This window comes from Macrotis lagotis, chromosome 2 (assembly GCF_037893015.1).
Source record: "Macrotis lagotis isolate mMagLag1 chromosome 2, bilby.v1.9.chrom.fasta, whole genome shotgun sequence".
Lineage (NCBI taxonomy): Eukaryota > Metazoa > Chordata > Mammalia > Peramelemorphia > Peramelidae > Macrotis > Macrotis lagotis.
In genome coordinates this window covers 242,645,553-242,665,818 of record NC_133659.1, presented here as the reverse complement: position 1 = coordinate 242,665,818, position 20,266 = coordinate 242,645,553, and the positions used below count along the sequence as shown (strand labels likewise).

Here is a 20,266-nt window from a genome sequence, read left to right as displayed (position 1 = left end):
AAGAAATGAAGGCAAACTGATCCTACTAGATTGGGGTTGAGTCAGGAAACCCTGGGAATATACAGAATTAAAGTTAGCAAAGAGTTTTAAGATCCTCCAATCCAACCCTCCCATTTTAAAGATGGGAAAATTGAGTCTGAGAGAAGGGAAATGATTTGCTCAAGATCAAACAAATAGTTGTAAAGACTGAACTAGAGTGCTAGCCTCTTGCCTCTCCTCCTACCAATCTTTGGGCAGTTTGCACACCTCACGGGCTGTGTCGATATTGATCTCTGTAGTCTCACTGGTCTCCAGCTGCTCGGTCACTTCAATGGCTGTCATCTTGGAAGTCTGCAGGGTATTGACCAGTTGTACATCATCCAACAAGGATCCTGTGGCTTCATTCAGCAGCCTGCAGGGGAGACCAAAGCGCACATGGGAATGGGGGAGAGGGGATCCAATGGCAGCTGCTGGGCAGTGATGATCTGGTCCTTTGGGTCCCACTTGCCTCCCTCCACCACAGACTTCCAGTAGTCTCCAAAATGATCAGCTCTCCTGGCAACAGACAGCTAGCTCCTAAAACCTAGAAAGTTACTTTCTAATAGGAATTTCCAGGTAGGGACTGGAGAAAGGAAAATAAGTGCAAAAAGCAAAAGGAGACTATCAGCCTTGTCTTTTATTTAAAGATGGTTTTAGGAGTCTCACCTGAGAATTTCATCCTCCAGTTCTTTGATTTTCCTCTTGCCAGCAGCAATGTTGATGACCAATGAATCCTTTTGTTCCTCAAGCTCAGGTCGCTCCTTCCTTACAACAATGCCCAGTAGCTGGGCTTCAAGACCCTGAAGGCAGGTAGATTCACAGCAGGTATCCCACCTTAACATTAAATCCCTTCCTCTATAGACTCTATAGAGTCTTTCCTAAGGACATTTTTTTTTTAGGTTTTTGCAAGGCTAGGTGTGGCCTTAAGTGTTTGAGGTCTGATTTGAACTCAGGTACTCCTGACTCCAGGGCCAGTGCTCTATTCACTGTGCCACCTAGCCACCCCATACAATCTTTCCATTCCACTTTTCATCTCCCCTCAATCTTCATGAGTACCATCCTTGTCTCCCACCCTCCCCACCCCCAAATTCAGTCAAGGCACGCCTTTTTCTAGGCCCGACCCTTACCTGTTCCTTGACAGCAAAATTAACAATGGTAGTTTTGGCTGAGGTCTCTGGACTGTAGTGAGGGTTGGACAGCTTGGTGGTGATATAGAAGCGAAAATCGGTGTTGTAGTCCACCTCTTTGTCTCCTAGGCGCATCAGCAACCTGCCCCCTAAACCCATAGCAAGGTTAAACCTGGGCTCCAGCTTGCACTGGAAGAGACAGACACCCTCCCTGTTGGACTACCAACCAAAAGACCAAGACAGAGAACCTCCCATTTGAGGTTTCATATCCAGGCTCCAAACCCTCAACCATGACCAAATGGAAAGACAGTAAGGAAATCAACTTCCTTTTCCCCTGGATCCCAACCTCACCACTCTACCCCTTATTCTGGGCCTAACCGATTCGGGTGACAGACTTATTGAGGACAGGAGAGAGTGTGGGATCCAGGTATTCCTGTACATTCTGTAAGAGCACTGGATTCCCATTCTGTATGGCCCCTTCTAGGACACGAAGGTAATCGCTCATCTGTAGGTCAATAATCTTCAAGCCCTGAGAATAAGAAAGAGGTGAAAGAAGGATGCTTTATTATAAAAGCCAGAAAATAGACAAAGGTTCAAGACCATTTGGGAATGGAACTTGGCCAAGTAGGAAATTATTTCATTTAGAGCAAAGATGTCAAATTCTCAAACCAGATTAAAATATAATTTAAAATGTTTAATAATAAGAGTTTTTTCTTCATTTCTATTTGAGTTTGACACCACTGTTTTAGAGGGCTTAAATAGCTGAGGTCAACCAGGAGAAGAGATATGGGTAGACCCTACCCATCTACCTGATTGCCTTCCATGTTCTTGATCCACTTCAGGGCCTGACCCTGGGGGTCAATCATCAATGCCCACCTGGAGAAGGAAGACAGGCTCAATTTACCTGAATTGAAGCAAACCCCAGAAGAGTTTCTGGAGCTCCTCTTTACCTCACCAGTACCCTTACCTGTTGCCACGAGTGACAATAATACCATTCTCAGTGGAGAAGTTATCAGAGGGCAATCCTTGGATGTTCCAGTCTCGGACCTTTGTGGGGTTGGAGAGGAAGCTGTCGAAGGTAAATCCAGGTGAGCAGGGGACTTGCAGCTCTCGGATCTGTGCAAAGGAGACCCTGATATCTCAATCACCAGATGCAAATCCATAACCTCTGAGATTCTTCTATGTCTCCTTATACTCCCCATTCTCCCTCAAGGTCATATCTCTATCTTGACAATTGGAGATCTAAGATTTCAAACAATCATTTTTAGAAGCTATATTCCTAAAAACATCCTGCTTACCTTTCTGACCCAGATTTGGGAAACAATCTCATCACGATAATTGGTCAGGAAGGGACCCATGTAGGACAGGAAGGCAGCTGCCAAAAGACAGTCTCCCACAAGGTAGCCCAGGTCCTCTTCAAGGCCCTAAGAGCAACATGGGGAGGGATGGAAGGCATTAAAACAGTCTCTTAGGCAAACTGTCTAGGTCAGAAAGACTGCATTAAAAGGCCTTCTCCAATTTATTTTTTTATAAGTAGTATATTATAATTTTACATTAAGCCAATTTTTAGCATTCATTTTTACAAGATTTTAAATTCTAAATTTTTCTCCTTCCCTTTTCTCTTCTGAAAATGGTAAGTAATTTGATATAAGTTATACAAGTAGTATCAAATAAAAAAAAGAAACATCAAAGAAAAGTATAAGGAAAGTGAAAAAAATGCTTCAATCTGCATTCAGAGTCTATCAATTCTTCAACTGGATGTGATAGCATTTTTCTTCATGAGTCCTTTGTATTTGTCTTGGATCATATGTTACTTAGAAGAACTGAGTCATTTATGGTTGATAATCACATAATGTGGCTGATATTGTTTATACAGTTTTTTCCTGGTTCTGCTCATTTCACTCTGCACCAGTTTGTACTAGTTTTTCCAGATTTTTCTGAAGTCTGCCTGTTCATCTTTTCTTATTGCACAATAGTATTTCATTACATTCATATACCATAGTTTGTTCATTCATTTCTCAATTGACGACATCCCATCAATTTTCATTATTTTGCCACCACAAAAAGGGCTACTATAAATATTTTTTACATATATAGCTCCTTTTCCCTTTTTATTTTATTTTTTTAGGTTTTTGCAAGGCAACGGGGTTAAGTGGCTTGCTCAAGGCCACAGCGCTAGGTAATTATTAAGTGTCTGAGGTCAGATTTGAACTCAGGTACTCCTAACTCCAGGGCCGGTGCTCTATCCACTGTGCCACCTAGCTACCCCTCCTCTTCCCTTTTATATGATCTCTTTGGGATACAGATCTAGTAGTGGTATTGCTGGATCAAAGGGTATGCACAGTTTTGTTTCCCTTTGGGTATTATTCCAAATCACTCTCTAGAATGGTTGGAGCAGTTCACACTTCTACTAACAAGTGTATTAGTATCCCAGTTTTCTCACATCTTCTCCAACATTTATCAAGTGGAATTTTTACCTCTCTTAGTTCTGGGTTTTGTTGTTCATAGAAAGAACTGTTGATGATTTAATGTGGACTTATCTCATATCCTGAAACTTTGCTAAATTTGTTAATTATTTCAAGTAGTTTTTAATACCATATCATCTGTACAGTGATAATTTTGTCAACTTATTTTTTTTAAAATATTCAGTGTTTATTTATAGAAAATGTTGTCCATTACCTTATTTTTCTACTGTAAGTTGTCAAAAAGAACAAGAAAAAGAGATTATAATTATTTAGAGTTTCCCCTATCTTCTTAAATTTTTGAGAATTACATAATAGCCTTTGCTCAGGCACTCTAAAAATATTTAACTATAGTATACAATATTTACTGACACTAGTTTAGAAATTTCCCTTCATATTATTTCCATTCATATTTATAAATTTATATTCTGTAAGTTCTGTCTCTCTTATTTGACTGAAAGTCCCTTTTCAAATCTTCTTAAAGTATTTTGCCTGGATCTTTTATCAGATGATACTGTGTATCATATATATTGGTATTAGTTTCTCTTTGAGAAAAGACTGAATTTTATATCTCTCTCAGCACCAAGCTGCAAAGTTCTGCATTCAGATGATGCCTTAATAAATGAGATTTTGCTGCTTATTGTGTGCTTAATAAATTCAGATGGGTGCTGAATTAGGCACATGAATGAACTTTGAAAGGCAAAAACATATATTTCTAGCCCTTAAGAAATCTACATTTTATTTTATAATCACTTTATTTGAGTGTGCTCTATCTCCTCTAATAGGTTTTAAGTTTCTTGAGGGCAAGGATTTTTTATCTCCAGAATCAAATGCTTTGCAAAGAGTGGGTGTCTAATAATGGTTTGTTGAACTGAATTGAATTGGATAGAATGTCTGGTTTTTCTACACATGTCAGCATTCAGTCTAGAGTATTCTGTACATGGAACATGCTTTAGTACATCTTAAATGGTATATCCTTCTATAAATAAGGCAGCTTTTAAAACAGGTGTTATTATCCATGAGTCTCCCCTGATTGTTAAGCCAAGGGAGAAAAGGACCCTCCCTACTCCCACATCATCTTATCCTAACTTGAGGATTCTTTTTAGTTCAAAACTCCAATTGGCAGAGTGGTTATCCTTGGGTCACTGGTGAAGGAATAGCCTACCCACATATCCCCCTCACCTGTAGAGTTTCTTCCCATCGGGCTTTCTCTCCTGCCAGCCCAGACACCAGCATCCCAGCCCGTTCCAGTTTCAACTCCATCTCCTCTGACTTCTTCCGGAGCTCTTCCTTCTGTGCCAGTTTCTCATCATATTGTTTCTTTAGCATCTCCAACTTTTCAGCCACCTGGGGGAGGAGCAGGAGAGAGGCACAGCAGATATCTAAACCTGAGCTATGTTGATGAGAAGCAATGATCCTAGATCCCTTAAGACTCCCCCATTTTTTTCCTTTTGTGTGAGTAGAATGAGAATCAAGGGGGATTAGCCCTAAAGAGAAAAGCCTCTAATGATCCAATCACAGTCAACAGTCTTTGGAAGTTCTATGGAAAGTTGTGTTGTGATTCATCCCCTTGGATTCAGGACTCAGGCAATCCACAGATATAAGAACTAATTATGCTTCAAGCCCTGTATTGCTACAAGTTAATAAACTTTTATTTATATCACATTATGACTATTTCACTTACTAAACATAAAGAAAATAAATACAAATTAATTAAGGGGTCAAGGAAGGAAATAAGCATCTATCTCCATTTTCTAGGTAAGAAAACTGAAGCCAAGAGAAGTCAGGTGATTTGCCCAGGGTGACATTCTGAGGCTAGATTTCAACCAAGATCTTCCTGAGTCCAGGCCCAGTGCTCTCTCCACCATTACCACTTAAAACTGAGGTTAAGGCAAGAGAGGAATTGAGGTCACACAGATGGGGGAATGGAGGAAAGGTTCAATAGTAAGAGCAAAGTTTGAAAGAGAAGTAATTTGGGGGGGGGTTGAAGCTAGTGAGTTCTGTTTTAGACATGTTGAGTTTGAGATATCTCTAGGAAATCAAGTTTGATAGATCCAAAAGGCAGCTAATGATGTGGAACTAAATGGAAGTTGAAGTTACCAAGAATGGAGAGAGAGAAAAGTGAAGAAAGTCGAAGGGGACCTTAGTGGACATCTACAATTAATGAACATAATATGGAAGATGAGCCAACAAAGGATGGTGAGACAAATAGGAAAAGGAACAGTAAACAATAGGGTCACAAAACCCTAGAGAATCCATAAGGACAGGTGTCAAATGCAGCAGAGAGGTAAAGAAAGGATAAGGACTAGAAAAGACCATCAGTTTTGTCCATTAAGAGACTGTTGACAGATTGCTTGCTGCCTCATGAAGGGGAGGGGTGAGAGAGGAAAGTATAGAATTTGAAACTCAAAACTCCAAAAAAGTGTTTAAACTTATTTTAACATGAATTTGGAGGAAAATAAAATATCATTTAAAACGTTAAAAAAAAAACCAAACGATTTTGGAGAGAGAATTCTCAGCCGAGCGGTCAGACTGTGAGACAAAGTTGCAAAGAGCTGAGGAGTGAAAAGAGAGGAAGTGAAGGCAATAAGTACAGAGAGCTTTCTCCAAGAGATTGGTTAAAAGAGAAAAGATATACAACAATGTTTTGAATGGGTAATAGGTTATAGTGAAGTTTTGTTTTTTTTTAAAGGATGGGAGAAACTGACCATATTTAAATGCAGTGAGGAAAGAATCTCAGGAGAGATGTAAGGTTAGAGGAGGGGGAGGGTATGTAATTGAAGAAATAATTTACTGGAGAGGTCAGCAAGGAATAGAATCAAAGGCATGTTGATGGACTAGTCTTGAAAAAAAGGGTCAACCCAATATAAAAGACTGGGGAAAGAAGACAAAGGGAGAGGATGTCAAGAGATTTAGAGATGGAGAAAAAAGGGTGAAGGAGTGCATGGTGAATGGCCTTAATTTTTTTTTAAATTTATTTTTTATTCTCATTTTGTACAAATGTTTTTTTACATTAATAAAATATTCTTGTTTACAAGTAAACAAAATACCCCCCCCCCCATGCATACAGATAGACTTGCTTGGGCGAAAAAAGTAAAGGGGAGAGGAAAAAAATTAAAATTCAAAAAAAATAATGGTAATAATTGTAGGTATGGCCAGGTGGCGCAATGGATGAAGCACCAGCCCTGGAGCCACGAACACCCGAGTCCACATCCAGCCTCATAAACCAAACAATCACCTAGCCATGTGACATGCAAGCCACCTGATCCCCACTGCCCTGCAAAAACCAAAAAGAAGAAAAAAAAAGACCCAAAATAAAATAAAATAGTAATAATAGTAGCGGTGGCTGGGTGGCAGACAGAGCATTGGCCCTTGAGCCAGGAGCACCTGGGTCCAAATCTGGCCCCAGACACCCAAAGATCACCCTGCTATGTGGCCCCAGGCAGGCCACCCAGCCCCACTTGCCCTGCACCCTCCTCCAAATAATAATAACAAAAAATGTGCTTCAGTCTTTGTTCCAACACCAACAACTCTGTCACGGGTGGATCACATTCTTTATGATAAGTCCATCACAAAAGTTACTTCCATATTTTTCCAACGTTGCCTTTGCTGATCGCAACTCCCTCCTTTCTTATTTCTCCACTACCATGTACTATATTTTCTCTCTCCTGACTCTGCTGTAGGGTCGCTGAGTGGTGCAGCAGACAGATCCCGGGGCCAAGAAGCCCTGAGCCCCCGTACCACCCCTTAGGCCCAAAATCCACCTGGCCCTATGGTCCTGGGCAGGCCTTCCAATCCCAGCCCCTTGCAAGAAGTAAAAAAGAAAATGTGTTATATCTGACCACTGTCCCCCCATGGTCCATCCTCTCCTCCTTTATTCACATCCCCATCCCTTCCCCCTGCTCCCCCCTCCTTCTTACTCCAGATGTCTATACCCCATTGAGTATATTTGCTGTTTCCTCTCCTAGCCACCTCTGATGAGAGCAAAGATTCCTTCATTCCCCCTTGCCTTCCCCCCTTCCATATCATTGCAATAGCTCATTATAATAAAGAAAAATCTTATTATGTGAAATATCTTGGACTATTCCCCCTCTCCTTTTTCTTTCTCCCATTCCATTTCCCTTTTTTTTCTATTGACTCCATTTTTACACCATATTTTATCTTCGAATTCAGCTTTCTCTTGTGCTTCAACTATAAAAGCTCCCTCTACCTGCTCTATTAACTGAGAAGGTTCATATGAATATTATCAGTATCATTTTTCTATACATGCAATTCATCCTCATTAAGTCCCTCATATTTCCCCCCCTCTCCTCCAATCTCCATGCTTCACCTGAGTCCTGTATCTGAAGATCAAACCTTCTGTTCAGCTCTGGCCATTCCAAAAGGAACATTTGAAATTCCCCTGGTTCATTAAAGTCCATCTTTTTCCCTGGAAGAGGACATTCAGCCTTGCTGGGTAGTTCATTCTTGGCTGCATTCTAAGCTCTTTTGCCTTCTGGTATATTGTATGCCAAGCCCTACGAGCTTCCAATGTAGTTGCTGTTAAGTCCTGTGAGATCCTGATTGCAGCTCCATGGTATTTGAATTGTGTCCTTCTGGCTGCTTGTAATATTTTCTCTTTGACTTGGGAGTTCTGGAACTTGGCTATAATATTCCTAGGGGTTGGTATTTTGGGATCTCTTTCTCGGGGGGATCGGTGGATTCTCTCCATTTCTGTTTTGCCTTCTGCTTCTAGAATATCAGGGCAATTTTCCTGTAGTAATTCTTTGAAAATGATGTCAAGGCTGTTTTCCTGATCATGACTTTCAGGTATTCCAATAATTTTTAAATCATCTCTCCCAAGTCTGTTTTCCATATCAGTTGGTTTTTCAATGAGATATTTCACATTTTCTTCTAATTTTTCATTTTTTTGGTTTTGAAGTATTGAGTCCTGATTTCTGTTAAATTCATCAATCTCCCTGAATTCTATTCTTTGTCTGAAGGATTTGCTCTCCTCAGAGTTTTCTTATCTCTTTTTTCCATCTGGCCAATTTTGCTTTTTAAAGCATTCTTCTCCTCAATAACTTTTTTGAACTGTTTTGTCCATTTGACCTAAGCTAGTTTTTAGCATGCTATTTTCTTCAGCATTTTTTTGGATTTCCTTGACTAAGCTGCTGACTTCATTTTCATGCTTTTCCTCATCTCTCTCCTTTCTTTTCCCAGTTTTTCTTCCAACTCCCTCATTTGATTTTCAAAGTCTTTTTTGAGCTCTGTCATAGCCTGAGCCCAATTTCTGTTTTTCTTGGAGTCTTTAGATGCAGGAGCTTGTGCTTCCTCATCTTCAGACTGAGTATTTTGATCCTTCTTGGGCTCATTTGCAAAATATTTCTCAATAGTCTTCCTTTTATTTCTCTGCTTGCTTATTTTCCCAGCCTGGGCCTGGTTTTGGGGTGCTTCCTGAGCTTTTGGGACACTTCCACAAGGGTCTCAGTGTGTGAGGCTCTGTCCTGACTCCTGGTCTGTGAATGACCATAAGCGACCCCCTCTGCCACGGGCCGAGGTGGAGGGGGCATTGTTCTATGGGGGGGCCTAGACTGGGATCAGGATCTGAATGTGGTCAGAGCCCCAGAGTCCTGTTCCAGGGGCAGAGGACAGAGCTCAGCAGTCTCTCTTCACTCCCCTCTCTCAGCTCAATGGGTTCATGCCCTGGGGGCTCCTGCTTACGAGCTCTGCCTGCTTCTGTTTCCAGGACCAAGCTGCTAGCTGTGTGCCCTGATGGCTGGGCTCCACATGGTTGCTCTGGCAGAGGTCCCCCGCTGTTCCCCCACTTTGTGCCCTGTGCTCCCCGGGGTGCAGCTCAGGAGACTCCCCCCCCCCCAGCCCTGCTGTGAGCCGAGGCTCCCAGCGCCCTGGGGCTGCCTCCAGGAGGCTGAAGTTCTTTCGCTCTGGCGGGCTACCCCTCCGGTGGGCCACCCCTCTGACCCTGGGGAGCAGAGCCTTTCTGCTCTTTTCCAAGTTACCTTGAGTAGGAGAACTGCCTCACTGGGTCCCTTTGTGGGTTCTGTCTCTCGAAAGTTTAGTTAGAGTCCTTAGCTTATGAGTTTTATCAGAGAGCTCCTAAGACTGGATCCCTTCTTGTCACCATCTTGGCTCCGCCCCCGCCTTAATTTTTTTATCCATTCTTTTCATTTCTACCCAAATGGACAATTGAGCCTATCAGCAAAGACTGGATCTCAGAATGCCTGGGGGAAATCATCACACTCCTGGTAGTCCAGGCCATCCAGGAAAGGAAAGGATAGGAAGAGACCTCAAAAGAGTATTGGCTTTAGAGTCAAAAGTGCCAAACCCACTAATAGCTCAGTGGCCTCTGGCAATAACTTCATCTCTGGGCTTTAATCACATCATCTATAAAATGGGTCCTTGCCAACCCAATCATTCCATGATCTACATTTGTCAGGAAGAAAATACCAATACTTCTGACTGCCAGGATTGGTTAATAATCTCCTAATTAAGTGTAAAAAAGTCCCCAAAACTCCTAAAGAGGCTCACATAACTTCTGAATTAATCCCTGGAAACCCCACCAGTGGAGAGCTCTTAATGACTCCCCTTAGTATCCCAATGCTCAGTCTTCTGGGACAACCAAGATCAGGGATGGAGTCACACTAGGGATATGGGGGCAGAGGCAGGGATAAAGGGTATCAAACTAGGCTGTGGGGTAAATGGGGTTAAAGAGGAGAAATAGACTTTGTGGGCTAAGATGGGGATAGTTGTAGTGGAAGTCTGACCTCCCGCAGCTTCTCCTGGGCTTCAGCTAGTGCTGCTTGCTTCTCCTGTAGTTGGGCCAGGGCAGCATTCATTCGTGCCCTCTTCGGTTCCACCACCCGATAGAGGCGCCCGTACAGCTGAGGAAAGCAATCAGGTTGGGGAACATTCCTGCTTACCCACTCTCTTCTTCCCCTGTCTTCTCTCATTCTCTCTTCCCCAACCCTTTCCATCACTTTCTTCTCCCTAGGGCCTCCCTCTTTTCCCCCTCCTCTTCTCCAGGCCTGACTTTACCTCCATGGCCCGGACCCACATACAGAGAGATTTGGCAGCAAGAGAGACACGGCCAATGATGTCAGGCTGAAAGTCAGGCTGGGAGCAAAATGCTCCAATCTTCTTCAGCACTTTATCTGAGATGTTGTCTTTGTCAAAGTGGATCAGCGACTTGATGAAATTCTGTTCCCCTTTGGGATGGAGGAATATTGGTCAGAGCATCTCTAGACTAATGCATTCTTCTCCTCTCACCCACAACATGGGACACTTGGGCCTGGGAACTTGGCCCTGGCATCAGTACCTCTGTCACTCTCCATTCTCTTCTCACTTTCCCCCATTCCCACCCTTCAGTTGCCAAGTCTCCTGGTTTCTACTTCTGTATATGCTCCCTTCTCTCCTCTGACACTGCCATCACCCTGGTTTAAGTCCTCATCACCTCACACCTGAACTGTCTCAAAAGCCTGCTGTTTTGTCTCTTTGCCTCAATTTTCTCCTCATTATTGTCCATCTTCTACTCAGATTATCAAATTGATCTTTCTAAAGCACAGTAATCATGTCACCTCCTATTAAATCAACTCCAGTTGCTCCTAGTACCAAATATAAAACTCTCTATTTAAGCCCTCCAAAATCTGGCCTCTGAGACCTTTCCAATCTTCAGACACCTTATTTCCTCCACATACTCTGCAGTCCAGTGGTACTGGCTTCCTTACTGCTTCTGGCACAAAACATTTTCACTGGCTATCTATTCTCTTTTCTGGTTCGTTCATCTTCACCATCTTCACTTCCTGGCTTCCCTGATTCCTTCAAATCTTTGCTAGTCTTACCTCCTCTAAGAAGCTTTTCCTGATCCCCCTTAATCCTAGGGCCATCCTTTTGATTATCTCTAATTTATCCTATATGGAGTTTGTTTGCATATAGTTACTAACATACTGTCTCTCATGTCTAGCACATGGTGGGTGATAGTGCTAGTTGACTGACTGACTCTTGCCATGGGATCATCTTTCTATTCTTACTCAGGCAACCTGAGTAAGGTGGCACAGTACATAGCACACTGGCCCTGGAGTCAGAAGGACATGAGTTCAAATCCTACCTCAGACACTTAATATTTACCTAGCTGTGTGACCTTGGACAAGTCACCTAACCCCAGTGCCTTGCAAAAACAAAGAACAAGCAACCCCTGCAATCAGCAACCTTTGACCTTCTCCTTTACCTAGTTGTCTTTTGGCCTCTGCCCAGGTGGGTTCATTTCCACGAAGAATCATAACAGCCTGCATCACTGTTTCCACTGGACCGGGTGGCCGTCCGTATGATTTGATCTCCCCAATATCTTTCTTATTCAGGGATTCTAGGGCCTAAGAGATAAAGAGCAGATCAATAGGCAGGAAGGTAAATTTACTGGATGGACCTCACTCCAATATATTTATGATCAACCCAAGGACTAGATTTAGGGTAGTGGTACTGAGGTCTAGAACTGCCACCCTTTTCTCTACCCCACCCCACCTTCCAAACACACTCCCAGATACCCTCATGGCCTCCTCTAGTGCAGGCAATGCTTCCTCCAGGTCCTTCTGGGCATTGTCTGCCAGTGCTTTACATTTGACTTCTTCCACTGCAATTTTTTCACTATGAGCTGTCACAGCCTAGGGGTAGAGAAAAAAGAAGGTTCTTGGACCTGTCCCTCTCTCCAAGTTGTCAGGGTTGTTAGGCAGGCAAAGAATTTGTGAGAATGTGCAACAAAGGAAGAATTGCCCTATCTCCCACCTGTGCTCTTTCATGAACATGAGCACATCACTTGCTTCTGTCTTTGTATTTGTTCTTTCCTAAGGTACCCCAGATGGGACAGGAATAGGATTCAATTTCAAGATGAAAATGTCCAAGGCAACTTTGTAAGTTTCAAGAGGTACAAGGGTCCTGGGAGGCCTTTCAGGCAGATAGTAAAGGGACTCTTCATCCCACATTGCATACCCTAACTCCTCCAAACTTCCATAAGTAGTGTTGAAACCGGGCCTATCCTCCAAGGAAAGGCTCCTATTAAAGGCCAAAGCATCCATATTACAAATTCCTTGAGAGGAATCAAAAGATAAGGGCCTTATTGCAAACCCAGGAAATAGTGTTCCTTTTCATCAGGATTCCTTAGGAATAAGACTTCTCCAACCAAAAGCACTTCCCTGAACTCTTTATTGTACTCTGTACTTATATTACTAATTTGAATTATTTATGGGCTTATCTGATATTCCCTACTAAAAAAGACAGTGAGGGACCAAACTCTAAATATGCTTACCTACCGCCCTGTGCTGAACTAAAGGGAACTAGCCCCCTCCAAACCTTTTGTTGCTCATCAGCTTCTCGCTTCTGCTGTACAATGATAACCAGGTATTCTTCACACTGTTTTTGGAACTCTGCCACCTTTTTCTTGGCTTCCTCAAGCTCCAATGACATCACTTGCACCTTCTCCCGAGTTTCATCAATCTTAAACAGCCCAGTCTGAAGTTTATTAGCTTGGTCTAATAGTTCCTGCTTCTTCTCTGCCAGCAATCTAAGGATTAGAGCAGGAGTGTGGTCATAAAAGGGAGTTTGACTCCCTGAAAGAATCTGAGGACAGACTGGGGTTGCAATCCTAGAGAAAAAGGGATCAGGAAGCTGGTATTCCTTGGCTTTAGTCACTGTGAATTTCAAAGAGGTGTTTGGATCCACAGCACTATTTCTCCACCAGTAAACCACTTAGGGATCTCCTCTACTACTGTGTAGTGATGTTCTGGGTTTCCTCTGTTCCTTCACCTAATTGTGGGTTTTCAGGTGGGAAAATTAAACATAGACACATTAAATATGGTAGAGAGAAAAGCATGAGGATGCCTGGGAGTTCATGTATCTACTTTTTCTTTTTTTCTTTTCTTTTCTTATCTTTTTTTTGCATCTACTTTTTTTCAATGGCATCTATCATTCAATATCAAAACCTTCCTGCCTTAACTATTCCTTTTTCTTCCACAGTCAGTCATCAAGTTCCATCAATTCTTTGTTGGAGATGTTGCTTGAATTTGTAACTTCCTTTCAATTCCTATTGTCATCCCAACAATTCAGACTCATACTTGGATTACCATGCTATAATTGCATTAATACTATAGCCTCCCAATCTGTGCTTTTCAGTTTATCCTGAGCATTATTTTCTTATCCTGTAACATTCTTTTACAAAAAAAAAATCTATTAACTATAGCTTGAAATCTTTAGCATGGTATTCCAAGAACCTAAACAACTGGAAACTGACCTTCCCCTTCAATTTTATCTTCTACTACTTTCTAACAGATTCATAGAGTATTAGAGTATTATAGGTCAAGGGTGTTTTTAAGTCATCAAGTCCAACTTCTTCACATAAAAGATAAAGAAACTATGTCCCAGAGTGACTACAGATAGTGCCATGGAGCCTCTTTATACTGGCAGGTCAACTATCACATTTATGTTTTATTTTCACAAGATAGTAACCACCTCAAGTTCAGGGCCCACATTTAATATTTTCCTCAGTATCAAGTACAGCATTTACTGTATTAACACTGACAGTATTGATCAAAAAATAAATGTTAAATGAATGGGATAACAATTCATTTCTGTAATACTTAATGGTTTAAAATATACTTTTCCTTATGATGTAGGTAATGTAAATAGTATCTTCACTATATAGATAAGAAAACAGTTTTAGAGGGCTGAGATGATTTGCCCAGTGTCAGAGCTATAGTATAAAGTGGATACAACACATTCAGCTGGAAATAGGAGTTAAATAGGCAGACAGTTGAACAGACAGATAGTTGCATATGGAGGTGGAAAGCAGCTGGGTAAATTTTGACCTTCAAAGATGTACCATGGTATTAAAAAGACTGTGAAACATAGGTCTAGAGCATGCAAACAGTCAGTCAAGTGTTGGAATGGGGTCAAGACTGAAGAATACATTCAGAAGATTAAGAGGCTGATGAAAAATGCTAACTACTTCCAGAGAGAAAACTAATGAACTCAAGTGCAGATGAAGCACTTTTTTTCACTGTTTTTCTTACTTTTTTTTTTGGAACATGACTAATATGGAAATATGTTTTACATGAATTCACATGAATAATGATATCATATATTGCTTCCTTTTCAATAAGTAGAGAAGGTGCTAGAGGAAGGGGAGAGGATTTGGAATTTAAAAAAATTTAAGTGAATGTTAAAAATAAATAGATGAAAAATAAATGAATTAATTTTTACAAAGAAGATTATGAGCCCTGATATCTTTCTTTCTGTCATGAGCTAAAGAACCAAACTCCCCCACGATGTTCCTCAATGCACTATGGTCTACCACCAAGCTATCAGGCTCCTTTGTTCCTCATGACTTTTCATAACATCTCAGACAATTTCCTGTCTCACATATACAGGAGATATATGTTCCATGTCTTCATACTTTTTGTATCCAGAAACGAGCTCCAAGTAGTTTGTGGGGGTGACATAGTTGTGTCTTCGAAGCTCCAATAGCATCTTCTGAGAGTAGCGGGCCACTGACCAATGCATAGTAACGAAAATCTGGGCAACTTTCTTGTGGATCTAAGGGCAATAGGGAGGACCAGAAGGGTGAGAAGTCTCATGGAGGAAGGAAGAGTCAGACAACAGGGACTATAAGTGGAAGAAGAGACAGAGGTTGTCAAGGATACTGTTATAAATAAAAGAATTCTCACATTTTCCTCAGTCCCAAGGTCCACACCCATGAGGTACTTCTCAGCTACCTCCAGCAGGGCCTCACCGGGCCACTCAGAGAACCAGTTGATGGTTGTACAGTTCACTAGGGCTGGATATTGTCTGATCCAGTTCCTAGGGGAATGGGGCAGTGTTAACCTACTCAGAGATCCAACCCTGGCTTCCCCAACCCCTGGTTATTATTCTCTCAGTCCCTGAGAGAGTATGTACATACATGTAGCCATTTCCTTGAGGTAACCATGCCCATATCCAGTCCTTAGGCTTCTAGTTTTTCTTTTTCAATGAGGGAAAAGAACCACATTTTCTATTTAAGGGACCATACTATCTTAAATCACCCTTCCATGCCAACCTTGGCCCCTAGCTCTTCATTCAACTCTCTCCTTCCCAGCTTCTGATGCTCCTAAGAATCTAATGATACTGAAAGCTGGTGAGGTCTATTGGAGATAAAGGGATCTGCAGAAAAGCCAAGACAAGTGGATCTCAAGAGAAAGCAGGGAGTTAAGGAAGGGACCTCAAAGAGAGGGCAGGAGACTCACAGAAAGGTCAGGGACAGAGCTCACCTGAAGGGATCCCCCACAGGGCTGAGGCAAAGGACAATATGCAAATTGTTCCTCACACGTTCAATGAGATAGGCAAAGAGACTATCTGAAGTCTCAGGCACTTGATCCTTCCTTGCCTGGTCTATGATCTTTCTCTGGATCTGGAGGAAAAGCCATGGTAGAGTCAGAAAGGCAGGCATCAAGGAAGTCAGGAAAGAAAGCAAAGTACAGATTCCAGCTGGGCAGCCAGGGAGCTCAGCAAAGTCTCTCTCTTTTTTTAAGGTTTTTGCAAGGCAATGGGGTTAAGTGGCTTTCCCAAGGCCCAGCTAAGTAATAATAAGTAATTATTAAGTGTCTGAGGTCGGATTTGAACTCAGGCACTCCTGACTCCAGGGTTGGTGCTCTATCCATTGCACCACCTAGCCACCCCTCAAAGTCTCTTTCATGAAAAGGGTTCAAGAAAGAACAGTGCAGCCACCTAACAGCACCAGGTAAAGAGAAGATGGCATTGTTGGGGCTTTATTTATTTGAGTTTGGATGGCAGGAAATGGGGAATAGGTTAAGACCTCATCAAACTCATCACTTTTGTAGAGGTTGGGGACCTCGCCCGAACTGAGAATGTTGTTAATGTCCTCCAGGAATGACTCATCAGCAACCTGCGTGTCCACAAAAAGGAAGGAGGTGGCCTTCAGTTCTACCCCAGTCTGGTGGTAGAGACGTTTGATATCTATGCATGGGGAAGGAAGAAAAAGAGAGAGCTTATAACATAGCATTCTCAGTCTCCCCCCAAATGACCTACCTCTAGGGTGACAGAGAGGGCCCCAAAGCAGTTTAGTAGAGAATAGAAAAAAATATATAAATTTATTCTTATTTTTACTGTTATTCCTTTTCTGGGACCCAGAATTCTATACTCTTCTCCCAGTAGCTTCTGGTTCTTTTTACTCTGCCCTTACAAACAGGGTTGAAAGTTATCATCTGTTTCCCTAGTTCCCAATAATCCTCACTTGAGCCCCTGGTTCTCTTCAAGAAATCAGACACCCTGGCCCTCAAGCCTGAGGTCTTTCTAATTCCCAAGACTCAACTCTCCAGCAGCCTCACCGTCCCGGAACTCTTGCTTTCGGTAATGCTTGGTAACTTCAATTTGGAAGGTAATGTACTCGCAGATAGAGGATGCCAAACGGGCAAGGCTCTGGCGCCCACTGCCTCCAATTCCCACCAATAGCATGTTACCTCGAGGCTGTCCAATGACTCGCACGATCCGTGTTACTGTGAGGATGATGAAAGACACTCTACATAGCAGGACCACACATTCAATTCAGAGCCTCATCCTAGAAAAGGGGCCTGAATCTGATATAGAGAACACCAAGAGACTTAGGCAGGGCAAGCCGTTAAGTCATCAGGGCAAAGGAGGCCTGCTCAAATCTAAAAGGCCCATTCTCCAGATGCCATATTACTGTGTGTGGAATTTTCACAATTGTCATCCAGAACAATACAGTAACTAGTTTCCAGCTTCCTTTTTTTGACCAGTTAGGGAGTTTTCCACATTCATTTTTCCAACTTCTACCTACTTTCTACCCCTAGAGCAACCCATGACCAGGAAGAAGATAGTTTATGAACTCTTGTTAGGGGGACAAAACGAAGGAAGTTCTCTTTCTAGATGGAAAGGGGGAAGGCTCACTGTGTTCAATGGCCTCACGGAAGAGCACCAGTTGTATTTGTACAACTCCAGGGGATAAGTTGTACTCATTCAGAGCAGTCTCCATGGCTGTCTTTAGTAATGTCAGATCAAGCAGGTCTTCATATACTTTGGGTTCCCTCATAAAGTCACCTAAACAAAGGGAAAGCAAACCCTCAGTGTCTGACTTCCCTCATCAATGACTCCTGGACTAAAGGATACAGAATCTAGTCTCCAGCTTCCACTCTGATCCCTGTATCCTCTCAAAATTCCAGCACCCACAGACTCCAAACTCACCAAAGATGGGTGAGCGCTTGTTAGGACAAAGGTTATGGAAGGCGAGGTCAAAGAAAGTTCCAAGTTTTTCATTCAGGATACCCAGAAAAGCCTCATTATCTGTTGCATCCACCAGTCGGTCAGAAAATACTCTGTCGGGAATCAGAATATAGGGGATTGAGAATAAGATAGAAATGGGGGATAATTTCAGGGCAGATCCAAGATGGTGGAGTGGAGGCCAGAATTCCCAGCAGCTCTCTGGCAGACCACTCCAAATGCCTTAAAATTATGAATCTAACTAAACTCTAGAGTTGTAGAACCCACAGAAAGACTGAGTGAAACAATTTTCCAGCCCAAGACAACTTAGAAGATTCATGGGAATTATGCAGTTTTGCCACACTAAGATGTACCCAGGAGATGTATTTATAGAGAGAACAGGAAATGGAAAAATTAAGGGTTCCTGACACTGAGGAGGTAGTACTGATAAAAGATAATAAAGATAGGGAGTAGTGACTCAGAGAATGCTGAGTTGGAAGGACCCTTATAAGTTATCTAGTTGGACTTCATTTTACAGGTGAGGAAACTGAGGTACAGAGGTCTAAAGTGGTTTAGCAAAGTTCACATATCTTGTAAGTGACTTAGACAAGGGCCTTAAACCCAAGTTTTCTGAAAATGCTAGACATTGACTGAACAGTGAATTCTACAAACTTAGTGTTCTTTCCAGACTTTGCTATGTATGTGAAATACTAAAAGAAAAGGCTTACTTCATAACAATCTCTGAAAAGAGAAAGGGTTAAGAGCTCAACAGGTAGAATGGTCCCAGGGGAGAAAGTGAACCCATGTGCACATGAAGGAAGTGAACAGGAGAACACATCTCTGGGTGTGAGAAACAACATTCTCTTAGTAAAACAAGAAGATGGAAGTGAGTATGGAGCCTCAACTACTTTCCTACATCTAACAATGATCATCACTGTCAACAAACATTTTTGAGCAGCTGCTGTATGCTGAGCCTATCAATAGACGTTGTGGGGAGGGATTCATAAGAAATAAAAAGACATTGCCCCTGCCCTCAAGAGCTTAAATCTAATTGGGGAGACTGAATATTCCAATGAAGTGGCGTAAGGACAAGTGTCGTATCATAAAAATGGGTACTTGAAAAAAGTGTATGCATATGTCCGAGTCAAACCCTCAGATGAATTTGCTTATGAAATGACTTTGGAGAAGACAACAAGAGCATTGATACTCATATCAAGAAAGATATCTGAAAAGGAATTGTCAATAACCAACAGACAGACTGGTCATTCAAATTGGATGGAGTTCTTCATGATGCCTCACAGGATTATGTGTATGAAACAGTGGCTAAGGAAGTGGTTGCTCAAGCCCTGAATGGCTATAATGGGATGTGATTTCTCTCTCATCACACTCAGTTTGGATCAATGTACAACATGGAAACAAGGTAAAGATTGACAGATTGCTTTCTGTGGTGGTGGGGAAGTAAGATGGGGGGGGAAATTGTAAAATTCAAATAAAATCTTTAATAAAAAAAGATAAAAAACAAAAAAAAACAAAAAAGAAGATAAATTCTTCAAATGTAGAAAGGAGCTAAGGGAAGCTGATGACTTTGTGAGAAATCAAGAATCAATAAAACAAAAACCAAAGGAATGGAAAAACTAGAAGAAAATGTGAAATATTTTTTTAAGGTTTTTTTTTTACAAGGCAATAGGGTTAAGTGGCTTGCCCAAGGCCACATGGCTAGGTAATTATTAAGTGTCTGAGGCCGGATTTGAACTCAGGTACTCCTGACTCCGAGGCCAGTGCTCTATCCACTGCACCACCTAGCCACCCCAATGTGAAATATTTAATTGAGAAAACAACTGACCTGGAAAACAGATCCAGAAGAGAGAATTTAAAAATTATTGGACTACCTGAAAGTCATGACCAGGAGAAGGGCCTAGACTTCACTTTTAAAGAAATTCTCTAGGAAAATTGACCTGAAATCCTAGAAGCAGTGGATAAAAAAGAAATGAAGGGAATCCACTATCACCTTCTGAAAGGTGACAAAATAAAAACTTCCAGGAATATTATAGCCAGAATTCCCAAATTAAAGAGAAACTATTACAAGCAGCTAGAAAGAAACTATTCAACTATCATGATGTTACAGTAAAGATTACACAGGACTTGGCAGCTTCTACATTAAAGGCTCATAAAGCTTAGAATATAATATTCCAGAAGGCAAAAGAGCTTGGTTTACACCTGAGAATCAACTACCCAGCAAAACTGAAGATCCTCTTTTGGGGAAAAGATGGATTTTCAATGAAATAGGGGGCTTTCATACTTTCCTGTTAAAATGACCAGAGCTGAACAGAAAGTATGATCTCCAAGTACAGGACTTGGGTAAAGCTCAGGGAGGGTAGACAGGAAGGACTAATTATGAGGGATTTA

General features: G+C 41.8%; 1 protein-coding gene across 3 annotated transcripts in view; it reads right to left on the bottom strand.

Moving 5' to 3' along the window:
- DNAH2 (dynein axonemal heavy chain 2) overlaps nucleotides 1-20,266 on the bottom strand; it is a 125,328-nt gene that overhangs the window by 15,641 nt on the left and 89,421 nt on the right. For all 3 annotated transcript variants that reach the window (XM_074225519.1, XM_074225520.1, XM_074225521.1), the window contains 20 exons: nucleotides 17,846-17,976; nucleotides 17,552-17,701; nucleotides 16,972-17,139; nucleotides 16,440-16,600; nucleotides 15,895-16,034; nucleotides 15,316-15,448; nucleotides 15,045-15,184; nucleotides 12,947-13,157; nucleotides 12,145-12,261; nucleotides 11,832-11,973; nucleotides 10,643-10,812; nucleotides 10,372-10,488; nucleotides 4,790-4,954; nucleotides 2,444-2,569; nucleotides 2,113-2,261; nucleotides 1,955-2,021; nucleotides 1,524-1,674; nucleotides 1,146-1,294; nucleotides 685-818; nucleotides 247-391 (listed from right to left, as the gene is read on the bottom strand). In XM_074225519.1, the coding sequence (XP_074081620.1) occupies nucleotides 247-391; nucleotides 685-818; nucleotides 1,146-1,294; nucleotides 1,524-1,674; nucleotides 1,955-2,021; nucleotides 2,113-2,261; nucleotides 2,444-2,569; nucleotides 4,790-4,954; nucleotides 10,372-10,488; nucleotides 10,643-10,812; nucleotides 11,832-11,973; nucleotides 12,145-12,261; nucleotides 12,947-13,157; nucleotides 15,045-15,184; nucleotides 15,316-15,448; nucleotides 15,895-16,034; nucleotides 16,440-16,600; nucleotides 16,972-17,139; nucleotides 17,552-17,701; nucleotides 17,846-17,976 (2,866 nt within the window). The remainder of the gene's footprint in view (nucleotides 1-246; nucleotides 392-684; nucleotides 819-1,145; nucleotides 1,295-1,523; nucleotides 1,675-1,954; nucleotides 2,022-2,112; nucleotides 2,262-2,443; nucleotides 2,570-4,789; nucleotides 4,955-10,371; nucleotides 10,489-10,642; nucleotides 10,813-11,831; nucleotides 11,974-12,144; nucleotides 12,262-12,946; nucleotides 13,158-15,044; nucleotides 15,185-15,315; nucleotides 15,449-15,894; nucleotides 16,035-16,439; nucleotides 16,601-16,971; nucleotides 17,140-17,551; nucleotides 17,702-17,845; nucleotides 17,977-20,266) is intronic.